At 49.5% G+C, this 11,144-nt stretch overlaps 1 protein-coding gene across 21 annotated transcripts in view; it reads right to left on the bottom strand.

Annotated features, from left to right (window-relative positions):
- Nucleotides 1-723: 723 nt before the first annotated feature.
- The window catches only part of NR2C2 (nuclear receptor subfamily 2 group C member 2), a 60,899-nt gene continuing 50,478 nt past the window's right edge, over nucleotides 724-11,144 (bottom strand). For 17 of the 21 annotated variants that reach the window (XM_058678950.1, XM_058678952.1, XM_058678940.1 and 14 more), the window contains 4 exons: nucleotides 10,947-11,086; nucleotides 9,408-9,545; nucleotides 8,297-8,402; nucleotides 5,450-6,504 (listed from right to left, as the gene is read on the bottom strand). In XM_058678950.1, the coding sequence (XP_058534933.1) occupies nucleotides 6,330-6,504; nucleotides 8,297-8,402; nucleotides 9,408-9,545; nucleotides 10,947-11,086 (559 nt within the window). In that variant the 3' untranslated portion in view covers nucleotides 5,450-6,329. Of the gene's footprint in view, nucleotides 1,052-2,054; nucleotides 2,183-5,449; nucleotides 6,505-8,029; nucleotides 8,403-9,407; nucleotides 9,546-10,946; nucleotides 11,087-11,144 lie in introns of those variants that run through there. The other 4 variants (XM_058678944.1, XM_058678946.1, XR_009247374.1 and 1 more) reach the window with 4 other exon arrangements.

Here is an 11,144-nt window from a genome sequence, read left to right as displayed (position 1 = left end):
GAAGGGGCGGCAGGAATGACGGGGTGCTCAAGCTCTGGGTTCTTACCTGGTACCTTCTCTTTGGTGGGGACAGACAGCTGGCAGTGCCACAATGGGAACTGGAGACGAGGTGGACTTGGAGCCTGTCACATGGATGCTGAAGTTCTGGTTGACAGTGGTTTCATGTTCAAGGGTGAGGGCTTATGGGGCTCTGGGGGAGGCAGGGGTATGTGAGCCCGGTTAGAGTCTGTGGGGCTGCTCTGCCTTTTCACTGCCCACATAACTCCTGCATGCTTACCCAGCTGATCGCTTCTTTGCCCTACACTCCTTGGTCCTCACTGCTACCATCTTGGTTCCCATAGCTAAGGTGACAGTACCCATACCCCTTCCTGGTGGGGGCGACTCCCCCTGCCTCAGTCTAGGTAGGTGTCCATCACCCAGCAGGAGTAGAAGACTTGGGTGTGAGGCTCGGCATGGGTGTGACGGGCTGTTGAGGTGGAGAGCCGGGGCGAAGGGGAGGCTGTTGGTGGATCCTGCTATGCCAGCCTTCCTCATGGCAGATAAAATTTCCAAGGCAACAACACCTTAAATTTCTCTCTTCCTGTTTAGTTGTGATGAAAAAAGGCTTAAAATGTACATAAACAGGAGAAAAGATTACTATGAGCATGTTAGAACCGGCCTGTTCCTCCCAAATGCCATGTGCTCCCCAGACTTCTGCTGATGGGTTCTGGACCAGGTTGGGGACTTGAAGTCGAGCTGGAGCAGGAGAGGCCAGGTGGCAGTGCACTAAGACCGTCCCAGCTTGGGCAACTTGAGAGCTTCTCCCAAGGGAGCAGCCACCCCGAATCTGCTGGTCTCAGGCCTGGATCCCAGGGTCCCACAGCCCACCTGTACCCTGTCCAGAGCTTCCTGAGCTGCAGACCAAGGTGCTGCCCTGCTGGGTGGAGCTCATCCTGCCGGTGGTTCCACTAGCCGTATCTGCAAGGGCAGGAGCACCAGGAGGCTGCGGCCCTCCAGCTAAGGCTTGAGGCAGAGCTGCAGACAGGAGCCGCCACGCTGCAGCTCTGATGTCCTGGGGTGGAATGACGAGCAAGGGGCACGTTAGTCTTTCAGTTGCTTTAATAGTAGAAACCTCACTTGGGTGGGAGGAGTAAGCCACACAATGCCACAGAGACAGCATTTAATAAAATGCATAAAGCTAATTCATGCACTGCAATTCTCTATATACAAACACGACAATGCAGATCTTCAGGACTGAAGACACTGATTAGATATAAAATTCAGCTTAAAAAGTACATGCCATTTTAAAATGCCATCACATAACAGCTGATTTCACAGGGAAGTGCGTTGTGGAAAGCTACAGCTTTTGACAGGTTTTACCTGGAGTTAGAATGTAATGGCATTCATATTGTGAAGGGCAGAGGTTACAGAAACGGTCCCAAGAAAACCTAAAACCCCAATTTTAAAAGGGCCGGTAACTCACAGCTACCTTTTAAAGGAGGAATCCACACTACAGGTAAAAACTATGGTCGGCACTATGAAAAATGTGCAGTTTTTCCATTATAAAACTAGTTGAACACTGGTTTACAAGTTAATTGGGAGACAAGGAACTGTAGAAAAATATTTCAGCACTTGTGTTGTACGTGGCGGCAGCATTGAAGTCCATGAATGTGATGGTTGTTGAAAAAACGCTAAGAAAAGCTTGTTTTTAATGTAAAAATCTACTGAGAATTAGCCAAACATTAAACATTAACACAGTCTGTCAACTGATGAGTATGTGGAGCATTTTTTTCTGTTTTGTGTATAAATACTGAGATACCAAAGTCACTGGTTTCTTGAATATGTATAGCTGGGATAAAAACATGACATTCCTTTACTTCGATTGCTGTTAAGATAAATAGCTCCAAAAGAAATGTGGGAAAGGTTTCCTGTGGAGACCACGCCTCCCTCAGTATTTTGACCTGGAAAGCCGCTCTGAGCAGTGTGATTGTCACGACGGGCAACGGCGTGGGGCAATGGCATGGGGACGGTCGCCCAGTCCCGGCGGGGGGAGGCCAGGGAGCAGTGGAGCAGCTTTCTCTCAACGTCCAGGTGGGAGAGCGGAGGGCTGACGGCCCACGTCTCCCAGAAGGCACTGAGGACTCTGGTCTCAGGACGTGCTCTCAGACGGCTGGGAGCTTAGTATAAGAAGGACGTGAGTGACCTGTGGCTTACGCGAGTGCTTGCTGTTCCCCAGTGATTCCGCGGGTGGGCTCTCCACGTTCCAGCCACAGCGCTCGCTCCTGAGTGCCATGTCTCAGTTTAAAGCCTCATCAAGGATTAAAATTCATCACGAAAGAGCTGGATAGGGAAAGTCTGGCATCTGTAGCTTGAAGGGCACAAAAATACAATTTTTATCTGAGAAAATTTCAACCATTTACAGAAAGGAGTGAAATCTGGGTTTCATTCACATGCCTGCAGCTAGACAATTTAAAACTTGCAGCTACGCGCCTCACAAGGCTTAGCCGTCAACACTCATGCTTACTTAAAATGAATACTGGGTGGATTGTTGGTTTTTCAGCTGGCATCAGAGATGGGAGACTGGTCAGAGGACAGTGCCCCGGTCTTGTTGAGCGAGCACAGGGACTGCTGCCCAGACCATGCTGTGGCCCTGACCCTGGACCCCACAGAAAAGCTGCGGTCCTGGGGAAGGTGCTGGCTCTCACTGCAGTTTCCTTTCAGCTGGGTCGGAGGCGTGTAGGAAGTAGACCTCACTTAGAAGAGTCCTAGATTTGGGCTTTAGGAAAAACTCTTCCAAACTTCCTGGCCCTTGTCTGAACCTTGAGAAAATACAAGAATGGCATCCTGTCAGAACTTCTGTCTAGAATTTTCCTTGTGCAGAATGGAGATTCTGATTTCATGCCCCCCCCAGCCAGGCTCACTCAAAAGGAAGCAGTTTAGGAAACCATGGGCAGTGCTTCCTGCTGAGGGACCTTTCACACCATCTGCTTCCCTTTAGCAACTACCATGAACTCTTTAGACCTAAGCAAAGTTGGTGAGGTGACTTCATGGCTGTATACATCATATATACCTATGTACACAGACTATATACACACTGTACAGGAGAGGATATAGACACGTACATTCAGTCCGTCATACAGGCCTGCACACCTGTACACCCACAACGCTGCTGACGGGCCCAGGGATGGACATGTGCAGTGCGCACTGGCAGAGGCACACAATGAGGAAGTCCAGAACCCTGTTTCCATGTGTTGGCTTCAGAAATCTGCATCAATCAAAGCTAAGATGTTTTCAGAGAGTCATACCATCTACACAGTGGGAGCTGGGCAAAGGCAGCCTGTGGGCGCATGCTGTGCAGGCCGAGACACTCCCAGGGGCCTCCCTGGGAGAGGGATGTCACACAGTGATACCTGCTGTGGCCTGGGTTTAGAGAACAGAGTGTACCCACAACCCCATAATTTCTGGACTCCTGTGAGGTCAGGTCCCTAGATACTGGATATGAACTGCCAGCAAGGGTGGGCTGGGCATGGGGCTGCTCTGTAGGAAGTGCCTATCCCAGAGGGGAAGGGCCAGACCAAGAGTCAAGTCCATGTGTCACGCTGTGAGGCTGTTGCTGCTCCAGGCAGAAGCACACACAGCTAGCTTGGTCACCACAGCGGTGGCCTGGCTTGTAATACTGCCCTGCTAGCACACAGGCCCTCAGGAGGGCAAGCACCCAACATACACTACGACAGCTGCAGTCAAACACCCGAAGCCCAGCGGCCTGAGCCAAAGCCCAGCAGAGGGCAGGCAGTAAGGAATGTAGTCTTCCAAATTCCAGAGAAATTTCAAAGGACAAGGATGGTTAACACTACTTCCTTAACATTTTCCAGGAGTGACTTCAAAAATATTACTTGCTTAAATAGTCTGGTCTTTTTCTAAGTCTTTGTTTTATGCTCCTAGCAGTGATCTCCACAAATTCCAACATGTAACCACCTTAACCTTATCTGAGATTCCTCTGGGAAAGAGCCCATGTAATCAAAACACGACAGCAAAGTCTGCCTCCCCTGAGCCCGCGTGCTCCCCTCACCACTGGAGCAGCGTCAGTGGGCTCACACAGCGCAACAGCTCAGAACTTGGTGGCCATGACTGGGTCTCATTCAACTAACGTGGGGAAAATGCCTTGTGGAGTCTCTCTTCATTGGTTAGTTTGACTTTTCTGAAGCAGGTTGACAGGAGATGGGATGGATCTGAGGCAAGCATTCAGGTTTTGTAAATGTGATCCTTAAAACAAGGTCACTTCAAGGTAGGAAAGCCAGTGGAGTACAAAGCCCGCTGCCACTGCTCTGGAGTCAGCCACCGCCAGCCAAGGGACAGCAGAAGCAGGCCGAGGTTAGAATCAGCAACTGCAAAGCAGAACCGGTCCTGGGCCAGGCCTGCCCAAGGCCTGGCGCTTCTTTCCCCAAACTGAGCCTGGGTGCTGAGTGGCTGCAGGCCTCCAGGGCCTGCTGCTGAGCGTGCTGGGCTCTGGAAGCTGTGAAACATGTATTTCCAGGAACTATGACAAGGCCAACATGCACATGCTCAAAAATCAGAGCTGAAGGAGGCCCCCTCTCTGTGCAGGTGAACTTAAGACGCCCTCTAAACCACAGCCCATCACCAGCAGGAATGAAACCCATCAGCCCAACCGCCACTATCTTGGACAACAGATTGGAACTGGCAGAATAAAACCCTCTATTTCTAATGACCTCTCCCACTATGCAGTACTTGTATTCAATACATGAACTATGAACTGTGGTTAAAGCCTGGCCTTATGTTGCTGTCTGTAACAGCGACTGCCCACATAGGAGAAAACACTCTGTTCTGCCTTGAGCCCTTGGCAGCATCTGTCCTGCCCATAGCTGAGTGCCCATGAGGCAGGGGACAGAACTGATACCTTTTTGCATACCATACAATTAACAGGTTGAGCAGTGCACCTTTAGCTTTACACTGATACAGGTTCTTAATCCGGCCTTCTTAACAAGCAAGCAGTGCACTCACTCAGCAGGGTCTTTTCATGTCACTTTCTCAAATGGAAAACCCAATGCTTATCTGTGCTCCAGAGAGCCTAGGGGGCCGTAGGTCTAAACTCGTTCCTGTGCATTACGGTCACTGTCAGCGTCTGGGGAGAACGAGCATCCTGGGCATGGGACTGGCTTTTTAAGGAGTGGGCAATCTGCTGCTCTGCATCAATCATGTAAAATGCCCCGGGGTGGCAGACTGGCACACATTGGGGAGCCAAAGTATGCAGTGTGCCAAAAGGCTGTGACAGTTGGAGTCTGGAGACATGGTATAATATTTAAGGTCAACAGGGGAAAGAAAAATCCTGAAACCTGCTCACCTTTGCCTTCTGCTGTGACACAGTCCTAGGCCAGACCCCTAGCTCTGAATGGCTGCAGGGGTTTGGGCCCTTCATCAGGAATAGAAACCTTCGGGGTGGGGGGCCCTTGTACTCCAGAGGCCATGTCCTTCCGGCTGGACAGCATGGAGTCACCTGTCCTGTCAGAAGTGCTGTTGAGGGTTCAAAATGCCCATTTAGGCTTTCTACTCAGATGCCATCTGCCATGGACATGGAGGCGCTGCGGGCCTTGTCTGGCAGTCTCATCCCAGAAGGCAGCCACAGGAAGAAGGCTCCAGGCATGGTGGAGCCCACACACACCAGTCCTAGACAGGTCAGGGGCTGTGGCAAGTGCCACAAGTGCCAGCTTCCAGTGGGGAGCTTCCAGTTTGGGTGCTCCACCTGCACTAGTGCCACCCCCCTTAATACATGATGCCAGAGTCACCTTTTCATTCACAGGAGTTGAGCCCAACATCACTGATGTGTGCGTACAGTCAGGAATCATGCTGCCTTCGCTTACACAGAAATGATTGTCTCCTGTACCCTCGGCAGTTGTCACAGAATCCTTAGCATTTCAGCAAAACACTAACATGCAGTCTCCACTTGCCCTGCCCACAGGCAAGATGCTGCTAACATGGATAAGAAGTGCTCAGAAAGTGCTAATATTGTTACCCTGGTAATTAGTAGCTATTAGCTCCAAGGACATTTTTAATATATTTACACACATACTGTTCTCTTAGTTTCTTTTAGTTTTCTTTAATACTAATCTGACATTATAAAACTTCATTTTTTGTTTTTTGCCCTTTGAGAATTCCTAAATACAAATTGAGTTTTTAAAAGATTGTTCCAAAGTCTGCTTCATCCAAAGGCATGAGAACGTCTCTGAGGCAGGGAGGGTCCTACGAGTCTCAGTCGTGGTCGTCTGGGGTCACCAGGTGGGGGGTGGCCAGCACGGGGAATGTCTGCTACCTCCTGGTGGCGGGCCGGGGCTGCGCTAGAGGCCGGCTCCCGTGATCTGGCCGTTGTATTCCGCGGTCTCCATCTTGAGGATATAGGGGATTATGCTGTCTATTGAAACATTGCCAATGAGACCAGTAAAAAAAAGTTCTTCTGTTATGTTGGAGCTCATGAGCCTGAGTGCCGGCAGGCGGACGAGAATCCGGGCCAATCTGCAAGAGGGAATGGCGTTAGACGGCAGGAGCCTCAGCCCAGTGCCAGCTCCCAGGCCCTGGCTGCGCTGGGCAGTACTGAGCCCAACAGCCACTTTCCAGCCCCGTCTTTTTTTTTCTTCTTCTGGGAATTTATCATGAGAAAAACATACAAAGGGTACAAGACATGGTCATTATAAAACAATCTCTTCAATGTTTTAAACAAAGTCTTTCACCCACCAAAAAGAAGAAATTTTGGAAATTCATTGAAGCATGGCATCTTCATTTCACGCACTGCTAATCACTAAATACAGACACTGAAACCTTGGCTGCGGTGCTCTGATTTCAAGTGTTCGTTCAGCATTCTATAGGACAAAGGATTAATTCTGGGGAAATCCTAGTAAGAGGGCACAGCATGCCCTTGCCCAGGAGGTGGGGAGTCCACCAGACACTGCATCCAGAGTGTGTCCTGTGAGCAGGCCGTTACCCTACCAGGAACTGACACAGGGACAGGCTGGCCCATGATGCCACCTACCTTTCCTCTGGCAGAGCAGTGTGAGCTCCCTCGGTACAGAGCAAGAGGTTCTAAATCCTGTGGTATTTTATGGTCCCCATTACACACAAAAAATTTGCAAATATAAAGTTAGTAGAAGTTATTTCTGGACAGGACTTCTCTTTTTTAAACCCCGAAAAGGGTTTCCTTTCTGCTTTCTAGAATGCTGTAAATTTTTCTGCAGTGATTATTTTAGTATCTTAAAAAATGAAAATGTATTATTACACAAGTAGTAATGTAGCATTATTGTTCACCTGTCCAGGCCACTGTACTCACTGCTGGTCCGGTGGCCCAGAGCATGCTGTCGGTCTGCCGAGCAGCTCATCTTTTGGCCATGGGAACTTGGGGATTAGGCCTGCAACTTCTGCAGAGAGCAACTTGCTGACAGACCTAGCTACATTTATGCATTCTGGGTGTGATGTTCCCATTTCGGGGTTGGATTATCCTACATTTGCCATGAGGGCTGCGAGTCCACTGGAAACAGGGCCTACTTGACAACAGCTGAACTTGGACTACAGAGGTGTGCTGAAACAGGTGAACTGTCTGCCTCACACCAGGCAGGGTGCTTGGCAACTGTCCCAGCATCAGTGCTAAGACCACCCAGAGAGCTGGTCACCTGTCTGAGGGCAAGTCCCCTCTCGGAGAGGTAGAGGGAGCCCGAGTTGCTCTGCTCCTGCTGCGGTCTGTGCAGGAGACAAGGTGGGGAGGTGGGGCCACGTGTCTTCCTGGACTGGCACGTCTGCCCCAACACATATTTTTAAGGGACAAAAGAGAAGGGAAATAGAAAGCTGTTGCTTTCAGAGGGTCACAAGTGGTCATGGGAAGGGAGCAAGATCTTCTACCCTTGGTGGGAAATGTGTGCCAGTGCATCCTGAACACAACTCACCAGGCCTTCTCTGGGCTCAGAATAACCGAGCAGAGGGGCACACCTCTCAAATTATTTTGGACAAGAGAGTTTCCATAGGTACGCAAGCCGCCAGCATCAGCCCCTGAAGAGACCACACGACATCGACTCCACAACCCTGTAAGTGGAGCAGCAGCCGGGAGGCTCGCCCAGGATCACAGGAATACTGGGCGGCCTGGCAGTTCTGCCCATCCGGCCTGACGCTTGCACACCTTATCCAACTGCGGGACTCTAGTAACCCACGGGAGGCGCTAGAGGCCGCTAGCAACGGGAAGGCCAACACAAGTTTTAGGACATGGCGGCTCCAGCCACACTTCTTCCTGCTCCAAGCCAAAGCATGTGCTCATGTGCCTCACCGGTAGGTGTCTTCCGAGTAGGTTTTCTGAACATAGTCCTGCAACTCCATCTGTGCCTTCTCTTGGAATTTTTCAATTTGGCTTGTGCTGGTCAAACCTGGATGATCTGAAATAGAAAGTACCCCCCAATTTCCCTCTGTATTCACAGTCTCATCTGCAGACTTCATGATTTAAAAAAAAAAAAAAAAAATCGAACTTTTTACAACTCAAGCCCTGAAGCTCAAGAGATGGAGGGTTTGCCTCTCTCTTTATGGAATTCTTTCAAATAAAGCAATCTTTTAAAAAAAAGCCAAGACTGAGCTAGCTGAGACGTCACTGTTAGTAGGCTTTTCCTGTTTGCTACCAAGGCCTGAAGGCTTCAGGGAAGGGGCTGGACTTGGAGTGGCTACCCCCGCCTGTGCAACCCCTCTGGGCTGTTCTGGGCCTGTGGCTTCCTACTACTCGGAAAAACACATGTTTTAAGGCTACTGTGTGCAATTAGAAGCCATTGTTTTTAAACTTCCTAGCTATTCAGTTACATGTCTCCCACTTTTCTATTAGCCACTTTGTTACTCATAGGATTAGGGAGGATGGGAAAGGTCAAGGGTCAGCACATGTGCCCTCCTTAGAGGCTTCCAGAGAAGGACCAGGGTGGATGAGCAAGCGAGGTCAGCCCTACTGTCCTTTCGTTTCCCCTAGAAGGCCTGGCTGCTTCCTGTCCACCTTCGACAAGCAGTGCTTTTTGTACAACCTGCAGTGGCCGTGGCTCCTCCACATGGAGACTGAGGAACAGCAGACTGGAGTTTGTATCCTGACAGAACTTGGGAGTGGGCAAAGAGCCAAACCCAACCAACCAAAGGGAGGAAAAAGACCCTGGACGGTGGTGTGCTCTCTTGTGTGGCATAGTTTGGCTGATGGTTCAGTCAGTCCATGCCATCACCAGGCACTGGTGTTCTTCAGGGGCAACAGAGCCAAGGGTTTGTGACAATCTACATAGTTACATTAGGTAACAAAGCACTTCTCAGGAGAACTCCAGGTCATATACAGTCTGCCAGGGCTCTATCCTTGACATGTTCACGCTCAGATAAACCAGTAGCCACAGGAGAAAAAGAGTCCCCACCGCATATCTTACCGGGGCTAAAGAGAACTATAGCTTTAAGGTATGCGTACTCATAGCCGTCTATATCCAGCCTCGCCATGCTGTTGCAGAACTCCTGCAGCTTCCAGATGTGCTCCATGACCTGCTTTATCCGCTCGCCAGAAAGCTTATCTAGAAAGCAACATCACAGATCCTTTGAAAAAGGCAAGTATCAATTAGACAAGCAGCTTCTTTGGGAGGCCTCAGAGCGTAAGTGGGAGATTTCACTTTCTAATTAAACAAGAGTCTAATTTCCCAGCTGATGAAGTAGCAATGGGCACCCAAATTCTACTCTGTTTTGATAATTAACCCTTAGAGTAGTCATTCTCCCTGCCTTATAGGTACATATTATTGATTCTTCTGATGTTTCACTAAAGACTCACACATGAGTGGCAGGCACTGTGGCCCAGCTATGCTGTGCGCATCAAAGTATACTGCTTTGTGAAGCCCACAGCCCATATTAGAATGCTGGTTTGAGCCACAGCTATTCCACTTCTAATCCAACTTCCTGCTAATGTGCCTGGAAAAGCAACATGATGGTGCGAGTGCTTGGGGCCAGCCACCTATGTAGGAGACCACGCTGAGCTTTGCCTGGCTCAGCCTCAGTGCTGTGGCACCTGCGGAGTGAACTGGCAGATACAGCTCTCCCTCCTTTGTTATCACTGTAAAATAAAAACAAATCTTGCAAAAATTTACATGAATTCTTGTAAGATGGCAAGTGAATGATTATTTTTTTCTCTTCTTTTTAATTTATTTGGGGGCTGATATGATGGCTAATCCTCTACCTATAAGTGCCAGCATCCCATGTGGACGCCAGTTTATATTCTGGCTGCTCTACTTCTCGTCCAGCTCCCTGCATGTGGCCTGAGAAAGCAGTGGAGATTAGCCCAAAGCCCTGGGCCCCTGCACCCGCGTGGGAGACCCGGAAGACGCTGCTGGCTTCAGATCAGCTTAGCTTTGGCATTGTAGCCATTTGGAAAGTAAACCAGTGGACAGAAGATCTTTCTCTCTGCCTCTTTCTCTGTAAATCTGCCTTTCAAATAAAATAAATAAAACTTAAAAAAAAAATATGCCTAAAGCCATCCTTGACACACAATCTGACATCACAAAGGCCTTTGGGCTGGGGAAACTTTTGTTTTTGAAAGAGAGTTAAAGACAGAAGGAGATACAGTCCTTACTTCATAAAGTGGGAATCTGTAAACATGGAAACAGGAACTGATAATTCTGAAAATGCTGAGAACCCATTAGGAAGCAGAACTTTTTTTTTTCTTGTTTATATTTACGAATATATTTATATTTATGAAACTAGACAGTCTGACAGAAACTCAAATACTTGGATTGGGAAAGGGCCCATGAGTCAACAGTTCAGCTTTCTTCAACTGACAGATCCGTGGGACACTGAGACCAGCCTGCATGCCTATGGAGGCAGCCTGGCTCCGAAGTGTCTTTGACTTGGGTCTCCGGGTAAGGACTGGGCTCTACTTCACAGGGACAGACTGGACCAACACAGCTCACCCCATGCTCCAGGCCTACCTTCCTGGATGCTGTTCTGCAGGTGGTTGACAATGGCGGCCAGGATGGTGGAGAGGCTCATGACCTGGGCACACTGGGCCAGGCCCAGGGTGAATAGCTCGTTCCAGCAGGCCCGCACTAGGCTGGTGTTACAGTCCTGCCTGGGGACAGAGAAAGAAGGCTGAGTGTGGCTGCATGCTGCACTTCTCCAGTACACAG

This window comes from Ochotona princeps, chromosome 21 (assembly GCF_030435755.1).
Source record: "Ochotona princeps isolate mOchPri1 chromosome 21, mOchPri1.hap1, whole genome shotgun sequence".
Classification (NCBI taxonomy): domain Eukaryota; kingdom Metazoa; phylum Chordata; class Mammalia; order Lagomorpha; family Ochotonidae; genus Ochotona; species Ochotona princeps.
This window is presented reverse-complemented; position numbering and strand designations above follow the sequence as displayed.